This window comes from Amblyomma americanum, chromosome 1 (genome assembly GCF_052857255.1).
Source record: "Amblyomma americanum isolate KBUSLIRL-KWMA chromosome 1, ASM5285725v1, whole genome shotgun sequence".
NCBI lineage: Eukaryota > Metazoa > Arthropoda > Arachnida > Ixodida > Ixodidae > Amblyomma > Amblyomma americanum.
The window spans coordinates 465,928,579-465,947,117 of record NC_135497.1 but is presented as its reverse complement, the minus strand read 5'-3'; the positions used below and the strand labels follow the sequence as shown (position 1 = coordinate 465,947,117).

General features: G+C 46.1%; 1 protein-coding gene across 2 annotated transcripts in view; it reads left to right on the top strand.

Moving 5' to 3' along the window:
• The window catches only part of LOC144116042 (organic cation transporter protein-like), a 179,748-nt gene that overhangs the window by 131,533 nt on the left and 29,676 nt on the right, over nucleotides 1–18,539 (top strand). For both annotated transcript variants that reach the window (XM_077650709.1, XM_077650708.1), the window contains exon 7: nucleotides 7,481–7,714. In XM_077650709.1, the coding sequence (XP_077506835.1) occupies nucleotides 7,481–7,714 (234 nt within the window). The remainder of the gene's footprint in view (nucleotides 1–7,480; nucleotides 7,715–18,539) is intronic.

Genomic DNA, 18,539 nt, shown 5'->3' with positions numbered 1-18,539 from the left:
AAGTGTTACTATATCGTTCGAAAAGGCATGTAATACAAAGCAAGCATAAAGGGAAAGAAAGACTGTATAGCACGTCGTAATACAAACAACACGCAGTTCTTTTGACGGTACTGTGGATATGTGAGTGCTTGTTTTCTTAAATATGTTCTTTAGAAGTGCAGGCAAGAGAAATTTTAATATTTGTGTGTCGCGATTTGGTCCGAACTTAAGACATTCCATGATTCCAGGCAGCTTTATAGTGTAACTAGTTAAGAGTAACTAATATTGTTATATTGTAACTACGCTAGGAATAGAGTAACTATTTTGTAGTAATACGAATTAACATTGGGGCCACAGTTTATAATCATAGACTGATGTTGGGCTTTTTAAACGATAAACGATGTTGGGCTTTTTAAATTCCTGCAGTGTGGGAATGATAGTGTACTTGCATCCCAGGCGTGAAACTTGGTCGCAAGAAAGAAAGTGCGCTAATGTTTCCATTTGTTTTGTAAATCATACAGGAAACACGTAGTTTAATAAAGAAGAAATTAAAGAATTGTGCGAGAGTATATTAACGAAGGTAGGGAACTGATAGTGGGGACTGATAGTAGGGAAATGATGATGCCTGTTTTTCGACATAGTGTTTTAATAACATAGCTCTAATGATCATACCATATGTCGTGTTTTCTGAGAAATACAGGCCCAGATATTTAATCTTTTTTACTATTTCAGTTTTGCTGTTGAACAAAATTGGGGGCAGCTGGACATATCGGTGACAGCCTTGGTTTTTTCAGTGTTTAATTTTGGGCAGTTTATTTGGGAACATGCATTTACTCCGGATAATGCACTATTGGCTCTACTAACCAAATCGACACATAATAATTGAAAAGAATAAACTGGTATCTTCGCAATAGGCTATGTATCCGCCTGTTAACTCAGTGCGGACAATTTTATTGATACAAAGTGTAAATAGAAAAGGTCCCTCTCTGTTTTCATCCCTCTTACTGTGGACTGTTTTTCTTCAATCACGACATAATGTAAACTCTATTGCGAAGCAATTTGTGTGCTTCACCTCCAATTCCATAACAATCTAATTTGATAAAGAAAGTTACACGATCATAGAGGTAAAAAGGCTTTGAAAAGTAAAAAAGTGGACGTACAATATTTCTACATTCGAAATTTCCAAGCATGAATTCTTTTTGAGCCAGGAGTGCGAGCCACGTACAGACTTATTTAAAAATACACGGCCCATGGCTTCAGTCTGCGGAGCGGTTGTTGGACGACACCGCAGCACTGCTATCTGCGTTCAGATGTTCAAGAAAGGTTAGAAATCAAACAACGTGGCGTATGGAGGCTAGCTTTGGGAGCGCATGGCAATACACCAAATCAGGGGGTATAGGGTGATATGGGATGGGCGTCGTTCGAGAGCAGAGAAGCTAGCAGTAAGATAGCATTTCAGGAGCGATTGAGAAAAATAGGGGAAAAGCAGTGGGCTAGGAAAGCATTCAGATACCTTTACATGAGGAATGTTGACACGAAATGGAGAAAGCGAACAAGAAAATTGACAAGCAAATATCTGGACAGCAGTAGGGGGGGGGGGGGCAAATCAGCAATTATCGGTTAAGAAAAAGGGTAAATAATCAGAGTTCTGCGGAAAACAGGGGTGCTGACGAAATCGGCACTGGGAACATACATGATCTTTAAGCAGGAAATTGCCAAAGAAAATATCTATAATAATTGTAGTGGAAGCTCTTTGTTGTTCGAGACCAGGACGGGAGTTCTGCGGACTAAGACATATCGAATCAGGTACCACGAGTTAGACACGTTGTGCGTTGCGTGCGGAGAGGAGGAGGAAACGGCTAAACACTTGATACTTTTGTATAAAAGGGCTTCACCCTACACTGGAAAGCAGCGCGGCTGATTTATCCAAAGCATTGGGGTTTAAGGAGAACGAAGGAGAAATAGATTTCAAGCGGGCAGAAGTAACCAAGCGAAGGTTATCTGATTGGTGGCTAAAATCAAGACGAGAAAAAATTTCACAAGTCATGGCTAGGTGGCTTGAACCACCACCTGATTTAAGGGTTTGAGCCTTATCCATCCATCCATCCATCCATCCATCCATCCATCCATCCATCCATCCATCCATCCATCCATCCGTCCGTCCGTCCGTCCGTCCGTCCGTCCGTCCGTCCGTCCGTCCGTCCGTCCGTCCGTCCGTCCGTCCATCCATCCATCCATCCATCCATCCATCCATCCGTCCGTCCGTCCGTCCGTCCGTCCGTCCGTCCGTCCATCCATCCATCCATCCATCGGCGCCCGCTGCGAGTGTGTCCTGTGTGACGACAGCCTTTACCCTCACTCTCGCGTTTTCACATAGTAGGACTGATGAACTGGATGTGCGGCGTTAGTCTGTTTCGCCGCTGTCGCTCGCTACGAAAGAGGACGCTTACATGTTCGCGAGTTTCTCCGCGAGCTTTTTTCGTCGCTCGCCGTGCACACATCAAGGCGCGAAAAAAAGAGTGGCATGAAAAGATGCTTGTGCTTTGCCGCGCAGTCTTGCCGCGCCGTCACAGCAAGAATAAGGTCGCGGAGCATTGAGGAACGACTCTTTGCAGTGGCGAGGTATTGTTTCTGTGTTCTTATTTCGCTTCGCATGTATAGTTTTGGCGAAAGGGTGGTTTAAAATGTTTTTTGCGGAACCACTCACACGCTCACCAACACCGACCAAGAATTTTCAGACCTTGACCGTTCTTCTGCCGTTGCCTTGCAAGAGGAACGCCAAGTTTGTTAAAACTTTGTGAAAAAAATAACAAACAGTTACCTACAAATTTGGCCTACAATTTGCCTATAACGTAGATGATCAATGATGTCAAAAGCTTTCAACAAGGCTATGAAGCACACTCCGGCAAGTTTTTTTAATCTATTGCAATTCTTCATTCGTATGTTAATGTTATGAAAGCAAGTTAAGTGGAAAAGACAGAACAAAGTCACACCAACATGGCGTTAGACTATTAAACATATCTAAATGCTTGACGAGACGATTTGCAGTCAGTTTCTCAAGAACTTTAATAAAACAAAAAGCATGCAAATCAAACGATGCCTAGTCACTAAGGATGATCTTGCTTAAAGACAGAGATAATAATTCTGCGTTTTAGGTCTTGAAAACGAATGCCGGTTTTCAATATTAGGTTCACTTACTGTGACAAAACATCCCTGATGATATGTGCAATCTTTTTAATGTGATATCGATGAATATTAGAAGGGCAGGACTGATTGCGGATTATGTAAATTGCTTCATTTGGAGTGGTTTGAAATAGAACAAAAACTGTGGGAGGCGTCTGGATAATAGGTGTTCGTGCACATTATTGCGGGGCTTGTTTCTCTCAATGAAACAGTTTACGAATGAGCCACAATTTTTATTGGTTTTGCTATACTCGAATATCTCCTGCTTCTTTTGCGTATTCTCTGAGTCCTTCAATACATTTCTGCTGTTCACGAAACTTCCGAGGAAGTTTGATGTAAGAGTAGAAGCTGCCGTTAGGTGCCCAGCGGGAAGTCAGGAGGCAACAAAACGGCGTCCGCATTACAGGGCTATGGAACAAGCTACTACTATAAAAAAGCGCTTGTATTAATATATGATTATTTCTTATTTTGTCATCATGTGAGTATAGGTAAGGCACGTCTACAGAACAAAGATTTCGATGTGCTTTGTGCGGAAACGAAATACGGGAGACGTCTACAGCGTCAAGCAATGCGTAGACTCTTTGCATGACTCAGTGCAGCTCCGAAGTGCCGCGGTCACTGCTTGGCAGGTACGTATTTAAGCAGTATTTCTAAGAAAGAATAAGGTCGACAGAACCAGGCACAACCGCCGCAAGGAAAGTGCAACTTTACCAACGAGATTTCAAGTCCTACATTATATGAGGAAACTTTCCGCAGAGTGCACAACCTTTCGAAGGCGAACATTGACAGGAGGTATAAGGCAAACGAGTTTGTATACAATTTCACATCTTTGTGTCTGAACTGCACAGATATTCAAAATATATTCGTTATAAAACAAACAAACAAACACGCATGTGCCAAGTTTCAGTGAACCATTTATTATCACCCCACAGCGTGTTAAAAAGCGTCCATAAGTTATAAAAAAATTCAATACCCGTTTATCTTCCGCCATGGCGAGGAGGCCGCACCCATACATCTGTGCCCTTTCGCAATTAAACAAAAAAAAAGGTCAAGCATAGAAAGCTCCTGTGTCTACAGCGCGAACAGAAGACGCGAACGAAAGACGCGAACAGAAAACAAAGCACACAGCTGCTGCCCTGCTGCATGCTAGTCATCGTTTATATCAGCTGCGCTGCAGACGTTCGAGTAAGGGATGTGAATCACTTTCTCCTGTGTCCTGATAAGGCGACAGATGTAGATAGCATTCTTCGTGTTGATAGCGCGTATACGGTCGAGATATCAATCCCGACATCGACAAACACTCTGGGTGGCCTTTGTTTACGAGCCGGAGCAGTCAGGACAGCGTGCGTCCGTCCTGTACTCTTACGACAGGAGCGAGTTTCACCTCCTCTCCCACTGCGACAGACGGCAGCTTGGATGGCACGAATGATGTCGCTAACGTCAAAATGGTTTCAGCAGGCGCGCACGTTCGAAGAGTCCAAAGAAGAAACCGCCGTTTCATGCCCTCGCATGGTTTATTAAATAAGGCCACTGCGAACAGTTCGCACACACACGGCGTGGTGGAAAACGACGCATTTCCTTGCATTTTCCTGCAGCCAAACTGGCAGCGCGGTGCGCAGCACATCTTCATTCGCCGTCGGTATCCCACGCAGCATTTCTCTCGCACTGCACAGATTGAACTGAAGAAATTCAGCGTCAATTTGTTACGATGGCAGCCCGTTATATCACCCCGTTATATCTATGACCGCCTTCCATGCTGGCCTGCACGCTGCCGCTAGCGGTGTGGCGCGCCCACTCCTGGCAGAGCACGAACTTTTCTATAGTGTTACATGGGCAGAAAACTATTGAAGGACTATAGTATTGTTACCACATTAATCAGTCAATTGTTCATACTAAGTTCTTTTAGCTGCTTTCAGTAATGCAGATAGAGTGTTCTTATTTCTTGCAGCTAAGGCCGAAGGGCTTCTTTTTTTTTGTAGAGGAAGGTTCACTTTCTTGATGATTGTTTGACGTAGACTTTATGTGAATTAGGGCGTCTGTGTTGCGTGAAGTTTTGTTTTTTACATTTCCTCATTCCTGAGTGAGAATTAAGTAATGAGTTCAGAGGTGTAAAAACTGCGTGTAGGGTTGTTAGGGGTCATTCATGAAACATAATCGAATGCAAGTCGCCGTCTGTCATTGCAGTCCAATATTTTTTTCTTTAAGAGAAACTTAATGTTTAAGGTCGTAATATGACTTAGAGTTGTGCTAGGAAAGCGCATGATTGCCAGGAAATGAACTGTGATGTCTCTGTCTAGGACGCCTGCTTCTGGAAGAGATAACTTATTAGCCCAAGCAACATCAATAAGCGTGTTACTATCAGCAGTGCCACATCGAGTAGGAGCAGTCAAGATTCATTCGAAGCCAAAGCTATGGAGTGAGCTGCTGTAGTTTGTGCTATCAATAAAAATTTCCCCGAGAAGTTAATGTTGAGGTCCCCTTTTGGTACAACATTCACGTTTTGTCGCAGCGGTGGCTGAGTGATTATGGCGCTCGGCTTCTAACCGGAAAGCCGTGGATTCTATTCCGGCCGCGGCGGCCGCATTTCGATGTATGCGAAATGTTAGAGGCCCGTGCACTGTGCGATTTCCGTCCACGTTAAAGAACCCCAGGTTGTCTAAATTTCCGGAGCCCTTCACTGCGGCGTCCCTCATGCTCTGAGTCGCTTTGGGACGTCAAACCTCCATAAATCTAAACGAAACATAAGCGTTTTAAGATAGCAGAATGCTTAATTTATTTCTAAGTGCTGTACAGAACTCGAATACTGGCGATAACGGTGACCGGTAGATACAGGCAAATATAAATTTTATGCTATCAATACCAAGGAATAAGTATTCATATTTGATCAAGACGGATTTACAGTGATGTATGTTGAACTCTAAATCCGTTCATCTATCACATGTTAACTTACGAGACTTGTATACGGCAGCTCCGCTATGCTTAGATAACTGTCTGTGGGAGAATTCTGAAGCGTGTCAAGGAAACGAGAACGAACTTAATACGTCATCATCACTCAAACATGTCACTGAGGTACTAATGATTGAAAATGGATTGGGGAGCGTTAAAGGTCTGTTGTAGATTAAATTATAGCGTTTTCGAATACTTCTTGCATTTAAGTGTATTGCTGAACAAATGATATTGAAGTAGACGTTCTTGAGGTAAATAGTTGAAAATTAGGTCTAGATCCTAAGAACAGCAGCCGTTAATCTTATTGAGACAGCTCTCTCAACAATTTTTGACAGGTAAGACTGGTTAGTCATGCGATACACAGTACTCTCTGTCATCTCCCTCGGCTTAATCATTCAGTTGTCCATCCAGAGGAGCCACCCGTTTTTCTGTTTCTTCAGTGACAGAGCTTTGAAGAATAATGCCCTGTTATCCGCAGTCAATGGATCGTCGACATAAAAGGGACTCTCATCGGAAATCTTCCCTCTCTCTGCGCAGACTTCGACACTGGCCGCCTGACATCGAAATATCAGGCGGCCATTGTCAAAGTCAGCACAAGGAGAAATAAGCGCTATAGCTGTGTCCATCCCGATGTCACTGCTGCCAATAATGTCGCTAGCCGAATCTTCCGCGCTGAAATAGGGAGCAGAGTTGTTGTTCCCCGCCATGCCCGGTAGGGCCGCAGTGCAGCTGTCTTGAAGCGATGGTTCAGCTCAAATGATGGGTTCCTTGCACCTGCCTTCGGCGAGCGTTACTAAGTAACGCTCGCCAAAGCTTCTGCAGTGAAGTACGGAGGATCGGTTGTCTGCTTTTCCCACTAGGGTCTTAGCGTAGCTATCTTGAAGCGATGATGAAACTAAAATATTGGGCCTATTCTGTGAGTCTTGATGTTAGGCGGCCGGTGTCGGAACCTGCACAAGGAGAAAACTGCGTTAAAGGGGTGTGCACTACACTGTCGCTGCTGCCATTAATGGAAGAGCATGCGGAATCGAACGTGCCAGGTTCGATTCCAAGTGCTGAAGGTTGAAATTCCTGGGGAAGGGTCGGTGACTCTTTCCGCCTTCAAGCAACTTAAATTCGCCTTGTGCGGTAAAAGCCTATTTGGGACCCTGTTTGAAAAGCCGGTTTGAGTAAACGTCAAATAGCCACTACCACTGCTAGTGGTACTATTAGTGCTATACTACTCCTGCCGTTACTCGCAGCTACCACTACTTTTGCTGCTACTCTACTACCTCTTCTACTACTGCTGTGCTACTACTACGGTACTACTGCTGGTACTATTAACACAGTACTGCTACGTACGAACGTGACCGGTGGGCGTCTCGCCCGACAGCATCGTGCAGGAGTCTCCGCGGTGGCTGGTGTCCACCCACCGGGAGAAGGAGGCCCGAGCGGCCATCCTGAAAATTTTGCGCATCAATGGCCGGCCGGCGCCGGACATGGAATCCACCATGCGGGAGCTGATTGAAAAGTCCAAGGCCGACGCCCAGCTGGCTTCCACCAGTCCCGTCGAGATCCTGAGACACAGGAGGCTCCTGCGTAACGCTATTTGCCTCTTCGTTGTCTGGTACGTAACAATACTGCTTGGATTATTTTAATATATGAATATCGTAAAACTGTCGTGTACGGTCCGTGCCATAGTAAGTTTATCTCTATTCCTTTTTGTTATTTTAGGTGATTGCCTGGAGCGATTTTATCATATACCTTACAACTACAGTGAAGCGTGTACCGTCACTACAGAATTAAGCACACCACTATCAGCAAAGTGCGCAAGGCTCAGTTTTATAAGTGCCTAATAATGGCTTGATAAGTGTTTACCCATACTTTCTTAAAGAGTGTGCAAACGCTGAAAGAGGATACGTTATCTGTTAATACCTCGCGTGGCACGTAATAGTGGACTTCGTAGGTGGAAGCCGTAACATGCGTGTTTGTTTAAAACAGCGTATATATTTTCTTCGCAAGTGGTTCAAAATGTCACTTTCAATTGCGCCGGGTATGCTCTGCATCATAAGGAATTCATGTGAATTTTATTTACGACTGTAATAAAATGTCTGGGTCAGCTAATAACGAAAATTCTCTCATTTCTGTGGCGCTGCAAAAATTCTTGATCAGTGCTGCGCTGAAACATGAAGGGCCCCTGCTGACTCCATTTGTGGCCGTGTTAATGGATCGCGTAGTAATCACACTTTGTGCTGCCTTAAATGCGCTGGCTTACCCAGCGTGGCATGTAATTAGCTGACACAACTGAGCTAAGCAGATAGCGCCTATCTTATAGAACGGCAGGCGACAATGAAACTTTTTATACTAGAGCACAACCAGGCAGTGGGGGGGGGGGGGGGGGGGCGATTGTTCAGCCACTGCGAACGATGCGATGCGCACGGATGTTGATAGCTTGGCTTCGGACGTGTCTTCACTCGATTTTCCTGCACCCTCGCGCCCTGTACCGTTCGTGTGCATCCAATTCTTCAGTCCGAACAATACGGCATCAAAACCTCTTTACCACAGACGTGACTCAGCTTATCTCGTAATAGGCACAGAGCTGTTGAGCACGCGCCATCAAAGGCGAGAGGGGTAGTGGTCAGGCATCCAGAACTTCAGTGTCGGTTCTTTTTACTAGCATCAGAAATGTTTATCAAGTATAACTCTCTATCATCAGCTATCGACACTTGTTACGCTAAAATAATCGCGTTAACATAAACTGGGCTTACTGCGCATGCTCGCGACACGAATATCTTTTTCGATGTTCATGCTCATCGTTTTTTGTTTTTCCGCTGTGATCTGGGCACGCAAAAAAGCGGCGGAGTGCTTCTCGCCATTTCAAATGATATCCCATCATCCTGTATACATGTCCAGACTAATCTAGAAATAGTACACACTAAGCACAAATCAACCCAGATGGGTGTTTTTGGCTTGTCCTCTAGCGTCCTCCCAAATCGAGGTTCGATATACACCGTTAGGCTCGGAGTAGATTTCAGCACCAACAAATACGGAGAACTTACGGTTGGCGAAGGGAGCAGATTGGGTGTAAATGTTTACACCAAAAAATATGAAGCACTTGCGGTTGACAATGAGAGTATATTTGGTGTAGATTTTTACACCAAAAAATACGATGCACTTCCGGTTTGCAGTGGGAGGTTTCAACCGCGGCGATACGCTGAGCGGTGGCTGCGGTGTCGTGTTTATGCAGGCGGCGATTTTGCAACGCCGGCATCTAGGAGGAGGTGATGACAGCGGTCCGTTTTTCAATATTGCATTTTTGCTCTTTCTTACAGGGCTACTAGAACTGCTAACTATATAGGCGGAACGGTGCTAGTTAGTTAATCACAGTAATCAAGTTCGAATGCGCTTTGTAATCATGAACAAAGCCCAATCGAACTTAAAGTTTGAGATATAACGAGCCCCGTTCCGTCCATGCCGTTACGAAGTAGTACTGTAAGGAACAGGGCAAGAACGCTGGATACAAAGTGCATCGGACCGCTGTCTTCACCTCCTCCTGGATGCCTGCGTTGCACGATCGTGGCGCCACGCATACACACGACGCCCCAGTCACGTCGCAGCATACTGCCGTACATCGCGGAAACAAAACGAGACCAGCGGTGGCGGCAAGGAAACGCCTTTATTCTGACTCCGCTGAGTATACGGCACTTCTGTAAAAAATACACAAACCATGGCTCCGGCGCTAGCCGAAAGTATCTTGACGGGGTGGTTCGCAATGGGCAAGAAAAGCAGAGTTCGGGAGACGACAGGCAATGAAACTGAAAACAAGACCGTGGTAACGGATCTACTTGCCAAATTCCTGCAACACATTTTTCTTCTCGTAAAAGTATAACATCTCTTCACTGTGGTCCAAAAACCGAATCCCTTAAGGTAAAGAACCTGAATGGTGCACAAGCCACTTGCTGGCAGCACCACATTGGACAAATAATGTTTGCCATCTCTCTGACTTTAGAAGTTTTTGAAAAGAATGCATTTGTATATGGTATCCTTAAAATCCGTTCATTACTGTTACTTATTTTTGCAGCCCATAATGGACCTCTTTAAAGAAAATTTTGAATTCCGTGCTCCACTCGCGCATTGAAAATATTTTTCGAGCACTATTTTCATCCAGTCTATAAATCCTCAAAGTCGATAAAATCAGGATTCGCAGTAAGGATTACACAAAAAAACATTGCATATAGCTTGTGCTCTGTGGTTTTATTTTCGAACAAAAATATAGTACTTGGATTTTACCTTCATAGTTCAAGGTAGGTGTGTTAGTTTAACAAACTTTTTTTTTTTCGAGACTGCAGTTTTAAGCACTTTACAGAACATTGTTACTAGCACGTCCTCGAAACACTGTACGCAATTTAACTTGTGCATGCAACTTACATTCATTCCGTTGGATGTTCCAAAATACTGAATTACGCAGACCACCACTACAAATAGCACTGGATTATCACAAATGTCAATTACTAACCTACACACATATCTGAAATACTAGCACCCGCAGCATTAAAATTCTGCTTAACATGTCAAGCTTATTCAATTGAAAAGAAATTGAAGAGCCTGCGTAAAGTAAAGAAAAGGTCACATGACCTGTAGATTACAATATTATTTTTTAAATGGAGGACAATAAACAACATTTGAAACCACAATTCTTGGACAGGTATTAGAGATAAGGAATAACTTGAAATCAGCACCTAAAAGTAATCAAAACGATATAATAGCAAATCTTGAAAAAATGCAGAGTTGACTTGAAAACTTATTCGCTACACTTCAGGCTAACTGGTGCTGTCAGATAAGATTAGTTAAAAAATGTTATGCACCAGACAATTCCCAGTGGCTAATTCCAAGTGGCTAACTTCAAGATGCAGATTACAAACTTGTGGGTTTCTCAGTAGGCACTGGCCACTACCCACCGCCGTGACGCATAGGCCTTCAGGTCGGCGATGTGGGCACGGCTGGTTTTCCCCGTAAGGGGATCCTCCAACAGGTAGCGAGCGGCGACCAGACTCTGACCACTCGGTACGGACCAAGCCACTTAGGAGCGAGCGAGGCTGAGAACCCCTTGCTCGCATCACTAAGAACGTGGTTGCGCTTCAGGACAAGATCACCCGCCTGAAAAGTCAGGCTGCGGTGCTTGCGGTCATACTGAGCTTTCTGTTGGGCTCTGGCTGCCGCCAAACTCTGCCTTGCTCTGTTGAGAGCCCGACCAAGCCGGTCCCGAAGCGTCGACGCATAAGCAGAGCAGTCTGCCCGCGTCTGCTCATCCCCGAGCTGGCTCTGCACGACGTTTGACATCGGATTCGCCAGCTCCCTCCCGAAATTGAGGAAGGCGGGAGAGAAACCAGTTGAGCGATTCTCAGCTGTTCGAATGGCGAACGCAAATTCGCTCAAATGGTCTGCCCAGTCCTTTTGACACTCGGCAAAGGCCGCCAGCATTGGCTTGAGCGTTCGGTTGATTCGCTCGGTCAAGTTGGACTGGGGATGGTAGAGTGAAGTGGTGTAGTGCTCAATTCCGAGGGAACGGCACGTGTTACCGAACACCCGAGCGGTGAAATAGGACGCATTGTCCGTGATCAGTCTTTCCGGAAAGCCGAACCGACAGAACACTTCCTGGAGTTTATCCAGCACCGCTCGTGCTGACACTTTCCGAAGCGGGTACAACTCGACCCATTTGGAAAAATGGTCAGCTACTACCATCAGGTGAATGAACCCCTGCTTACTCCTGGGGAAAGGCCCCATCAGATCGCAGGTGGCCATCTGCCACGGACGCACACTGTCCATTGGTTTCATCATTCCGGGCAGCTTGCCGCCCCTTGACTTCACCGCTTGACAGACATGGCAGGAACGGCAATAGCGGAAAATGTCACGCTTCATGCCGGGCCACGTCACCGATTGACTCAGTTTTGCAAAAACTTTGGAGCCACTCAGGTGACCGGCCAGTGGTTTGTCATGAGAAAATCGCAACAGTGCGCCTCTCAGACTTTTGGGATAACCACCTTGAACGGGTCAATGGACTCATCATCGGTGGCTATGTATTTCAGCACGAGCCCGTCATGGTCCAGCAAATATGAATCCCCCGGGGCTCGCCGCGACACACGCTGGCTTTTACCCCCTGCGCAGCGGTGCAGCGCAGGCTGTCCGTCTCCTGTAGGAGTAGGGATCGAGAGCTCGTTCGCTCAACTCCCATACTTCGTTTTGCCCACTAACGGCTGCAGAGGCAGCGTGTGCGGGTGGTCGCCGGTTTGGTCGGGGCATGGCCCCTCTCCATGCACAGCGTGGCTCGAGGGCCTCGCTTGCCGGCGGTGGCGGACGATAGGCGCGCGCGGCGAGAATGTCGCCTTGAATGCGCTTTGCCTCGGCGGCCAGCTCCTCAAAATCTCTAAACCGGCCTCCGCGCAGGTATGCCGAAAAAGTCGGATGTGCCTGCCTGATCGTCCTTTCCACACGTTCCTCGTTCGAGGCTCTGGGCTCGGCGATTGAGAAAAGGTCCTCCATCGCACGTACGTACTCCAGCACTGACTCATCCGGAGCCTGTGTACGGAGCTCCAACTCTAGCCACATCCTACGCTCATAGTCAGCGGGCAGGAATTCGCGCAAGAATGCTGCACGGAACTCCTCGAGAGTCGCTGCCCGGTGGCCGGAGAGCCGATGCCACCTAGCTGCCGTGTCAGTCAGTGCTGCGGGATGATGTGTGCAAGCACAACCTGATCAGTAAGACCCATAGCTCTCTGGTAATGGGTGAGGGACTCAAGGAAGTCCCGGGCACTGAGGAGGTCATCATACCCGCGGTATGTTGGCATGGGCAACTTGACCGCGGGGTGAGACACCTTCGGCGCGGCCAAAAGCGTCTCAACCGCCCCTAACAGCGACTGAATCATCTGGGCAGCACTTCTTAGCAGCGACTGCGCCCCGGCCTCAGAGGAGGCTTGGGCAGGCTGCACGAACGCAGGAGGCAAGGCGCCCAGTTCGATGAGCGGCGCGGATTATAAAGGGAGCCGGGCCAGCGCCTCACCATTCCCAGAGCAGAATTGACGGCTCGCGGGGCACGGCTGCTGCTGTGCAGGACGGCTGGTTGCGGCAGCGTCGCACGCACCGCTTTCGCACGGGGCGCAAAGCACGCACAGCGGAGGCATGTGATTGACGGGTGCACCGCAGGGTGCTCCCGATACAACTCCAATGGGAGCTGCGTGATCGACGTTGGGGTTTGTAGCGCCGTATGCCCCAATGGGAGCCGCGACCAACCACGGTGTTTGGCTATTCGAAGAAACAGCCGCCAACGGATCAAAGGACGCTACGACTCCTAAGGGAGCCGACACGTAGCTGCCGAGTGCCCCGATGGAGGTGGCAGACATGGTGCGCAAGCGTGATCGTCAAGGCGACCTGCTCGGCAAATGTGCTATCAAAGGCTAAGAGCTAGTGACTTAGCACGTTGGGCGCCAGTTGTAGGTTTCTCAGTAGGCACTGGCCACTACCCACCGCGGGTTCGAGCTTCGCGCGAGCCAAGGGCCCCAATCAGCCGTCACCACACGCACCCTGGGGCACCGCTGCGGCAGCGTTGAACCTCTGCAGAGAGGAGAGCGACTCGCCGCAAGAAACAGGCCTCCAAGTTCACAAAGGAGACGTTTATTGACGCCGTCCTCCAGCGGTACACACAAACACTCAACAGTCACCCCGTCCCGGGGCGCGCTCAGAGCAAGGCTCCGGTGCGCGCTCGGGGCAACAAGAGAAATGCGCGCCGCTAGCACGCCGCTGCAGGAGATTGTCCCCGCGGCAGTGCTGTGATCTCTCTCGTGTCGGCCGTTGGGCCGTTTGCGAGAGAGAGTGGGCAGTCAACGCAAGGTGCGCCTGTCAGAGGTCGTTGGACCCCTGGACAGGCTCGAGCCGTGGCGGATCGAGGACCCACGCTGGCGAGCTCGAGTATGAACTGGTCCGAACGGCAGAGGCCGGCCCGGACAAACAGCAACGTACCCACCTTACGCTGTCTCGTAGGGGTCTCTCCCTGGGCTCCGCTCGGACGGTCGCGCTCTGCGCGACCACCCCAAACGGGTCCCGAATGCCCGCCAAAAGTCACCAATGGCAAAGGCCCTTGGGAAGCCGGGGGCGGAGCTGCTGCCGAATGACAGCGATTAGCCACCAGCCGTCTCTCCGCCGCCCGAGGCGGGAGAAAGGGAAAGAGGGCGACGCGGGATGCCGCGCAGACGCCACGGCGGGAATCTAGCAGGCTTCCCACAAACTACAGTAAAAGAAATTAAACAGACATCCTAAAGCAGCCCACTAAATCTACAGTAAAATATCAGGTATCCAACCTCTAATGTTTGTGTTTGTTCTTGAGAAACACATAGGATGAAAACGTATACAATACATTCAATTTAACACAATCACATAAAAAGAACACAAAACAAAACTTTACACTCAATATATGGAGGCCTATGATCTACAGAAAGTTTATGTGCCCCGAAAGATATGTAAGCCACCCATTTGAAGGAGCCTGTCGGAAATAAAATGCAGCACTCATAACTTATATGGAAAAAATTAGAATACAGAAACACATGCACACATGCTTTTCAATCTAGCTAACAAGTAATGACATGTTGAAACACAAGGAATTAGTCAACCTGGTATTACGTGACTGTGCGCACTACAAGCAAAGCAAAAACACATGGGCTAAGGTCAAAGTGCTCAGGACACAGGTATTCTCTTTGATCGCGAGAAAGGTATTCATCACCTTCACTTTAGGACGAAGTGAAGAAAAATTCCAGAAAAGTTCCCATGGCAACTGATCAAACTAAGGACTAGTAACTTTGTGATTAAATTGTAATTGAATTTCTGAAGACCTGTGTCTAAGCACATATTTGTTTGAAAACATAATTTTCCACCACATCCATTATCACCATTATTTTTTTCTAATTAAAGGATATGTATAAATGCTAGCAAATGTGTCATGTGGCAGAATGGGAAGTCCATTAAAAAACAAAAAAAAAATGCTGACAGTGCTCCCAGGAAGCTGTCCGAGCTAGATGCAAGAAGATAAAAACCATGACTAGCCCATGCAGGGACAAGAAACCAGTGGGGTGATGATTCTTAGGGTCAACGAAATGTTGCTGTTCCTGTTTGTCATGTCTCCATGCTGTCACATAATGCGAGTACAGCATTTGTCGAAGTTTAGAGCCCAAGGAATTCGCTTCTGAGCCTTGTTGTGCATCGCTAGCATTCCAGATCTCTTGAAGGTACAGAAAATGTTGCCCTGACCACCGTGAATGTTGGACATCCATGGATGCTCAGAAGCCTTATTACACGGCTTAGAAGCCAAGCCCTCTGGCTCTGTACTTTTTGACTAAGGCTATACGTCAGCGTTCTCACAGATTCATGCTGATATTGTCTGCATTTTTCTTCGCTCTGGCCAACTTTATCATGTTAACATTTATAAGTTATAGCAGCACAGTTTGTGTTCCACTACCAGTATTCCAAACAGTACTAAAAAACTAGACATGTAAAACATCTACAGGCAGATAGAAGAGGCCGCAGTGAAGGAAAGACGAAGTGGTTTTTAAAAACTGATGAGCTCAAAACCATCGAAGCGTGGTTTATTTTAAGACAAATATCTAAAAGCACTCTCAAGAAAAGTCAGCAAACAGAGTGCCTTCTTTAGATTTTCCAAACAGAACACCCAGAAGGCTGCGAACAGCAAAATCCCCACAGAAGCGATGAGGTTTTCACTACAGGGTGATGGCCAATGAACAGGAAAACTGCGCCTTGATAGGTGAGGAGTCATGCTGTGAGTGCTTGGCCCTGCAAAATTAAAAACGAAATATCACTGACATTTCTAACACTTGTAGAAGTGCAAAATAATACTGTTGCATTTCAGTATAATGCACATTATGACTACACTATCCTAGGGATGAATTCATGAGGGGGTGGTCTCCCCTCCTCAAAAGGAAAAATTTTACATAGAAAAACCATGCTCAACCCAATTTTTTCAAGAATAAAGTCAAAGAAATGCGAGGTTCAAACATGTCACTGACCGATTTTTAAAGATAATGGTAACCAGGCTAATGTACTTGGACCTATCAACACTGTCTAGCTTCAACTTCATTGCCCACCACTATGTGCAGGAGACCTTGGTGACAAGTTTTGTATCAAAACTTTTTCATTCATGATTCGTTAGTATGGATGAATCACTTTGCGAGAATTTTGCTTGGAAACCAAAGTGTCCATATTACAGAGGTGCAACTATACATATGATTTGTCCATTAGAGCCATGATCACATTTAGTGGGCCCCCACAACTATGCAAAAGTTAAACAAAATGCTGCAATGACCACCCTGCCAAAGATTTGAAAACCATATTCTAGCTATAAGACAACTGAGCTGCTCAATCTCATTTAATTGCAACCAGTGCAGCAACAGCCTAACTCTAATCGAACTAGGGGCTAAAGAAACAATGGTGAGCCACTGCTCATAAGGAAGTGTGATACAAAGTGCGTATTTTAAAAGGTACAGCTGCACACGAAAGCTACCACTCTTGCTTTATCCGTGACATTTGATACATATGGTGACTACAGGAATTTTTGCTGAGCATCGAAGAAGCAAATGTTCTCTGGGGAATCACATTTTGAGCACCTACAACCGCCCGGGAAGCAACAATCAGTACTCCCCATGAATCATATTTGCGTGTGTATAATGAAGACCTAAAAATACAAAACTGGTATGGTGTTGTTCAAAGTGTATATCGCCATTATACACAGCTTGTGAAATAGCACTCCACAATGATTGGATGCCATCGAAGACTACAACACAAAACACTCTTTTCCAACTGAAAATAAAAAAATAGCTGCACCGTATCCAGACCTCATTACCATTTGTCAATAAAATGAAAAAAACCACAGTCGCAAAAGCAAATAATGGTGATTGCCTCTCCATAATTTCGTGCAAGTCTAAAGAAACCACAACCGTCTGAACATTGGATTATTGGTTAGTTGAAAAGAGTGGGAGTAAACACGCATGAAAATGAGACAGTAGCAATGCAAATCCCAAAATAGCAGCGTGTCAGTACGCTGTATCTGGTGTAGTCATGAAATTACTCTATTTTCAGAACTGAGCATAGTTGCAGCAGTTACACTGGCTCCTTATTCCTACTATTCTTTTTTTTTTGCACAAGTAACTATGCCTGAATTTTAACGAAAATCCCCTGGGGGTCAGCCGCTCCTTACTGTCACTGTCTGCATCCCGCCTCTTTGCAATATAACGAAACACCAGGGCTTCGTGCCAGCCCCATTCTAAAATAAATAATCACAAAACCCAAGCTTTGCTAAGGCTCGTGACATCAATTACTAAATTTGAGTAAATTCTGTGCCTAAAAGGTAGTCATCAGATCGTCAGATAAATACTGAGCTGCTATTTTTGTACAAAAATTTCAGTTCCTGCCTATGCCCACCAATAATTTGCACAAAAATACCTACAAGTGTTGCAGGGGGCATCTTTCTTTGCGACTTAACTCTGTACTGTTTGGTACTGCTTGTAGATTAAACTGATGCAACCTTGGAGGTATTCATAGATTAGAACCTGTATAGAACAATGTCCAGTCAGGTTTGATACCAAACAAATCATTATGAATAAAATGTATGTCGTTCGAATTACTTACTCTAATAATGATAGGTGAGCAAGGCAATGAAGTATGCGATGCTTTGAAATTAAAGCAGCTGTTATATTTTCACGAATAGTGACAGCACGTTTGTACTGCACCCATCGACGTTATGCCGCAACAAACCGCAGAGCATAAGGCAAGAACTGACAGCCGTCTTTCTCGCTTTCACTCGTGTTCCAGTGACAAAGAGATTGCGCCATTGACTGAAAGCAACAAATAATCAGATTGGAATTCTTAATGTGGTGGCCGAATCTATGACGGCAGAATACAAGTATGCACTTCAGAAGCTTTGAGCACATTCATAAATTTGCTACGACGCGCACGATAAGCAAAATTATGTTTTTTGTGGGGAACCATGGCATTTTAGAAAAAGCGACCTTATTTTTTTTATGTTAATAGCGATGCCGCATACCTCGTTTTGCGAACATGCATGAAACTAAGAGTGGCCAAAAATGCTGCACATATCCAAACTACAATGACACAAATGCTTCGGAGGGCACTAAAATAACAATGCCGAAAACCTACAGCCGCTTGCCAGGTGTACTTCAGTGCTGACGCAAGCAGACTTGTACAGAGCGCTCGTTCGGGCTTTGCGGAATGAAGGCGAACTTATAACGCAGGCAGTGGGATTGACTGACAATGCAGGCGCTCAAGCGCTGGCGCATAGTCATATAAAACAACCCATACACTGGCAGCGCGTCGTTAAGAAAACTGCGCGAATATTTTGCTCCATTCCGCTGCACAGTGCTTCAGCGCTCCACACA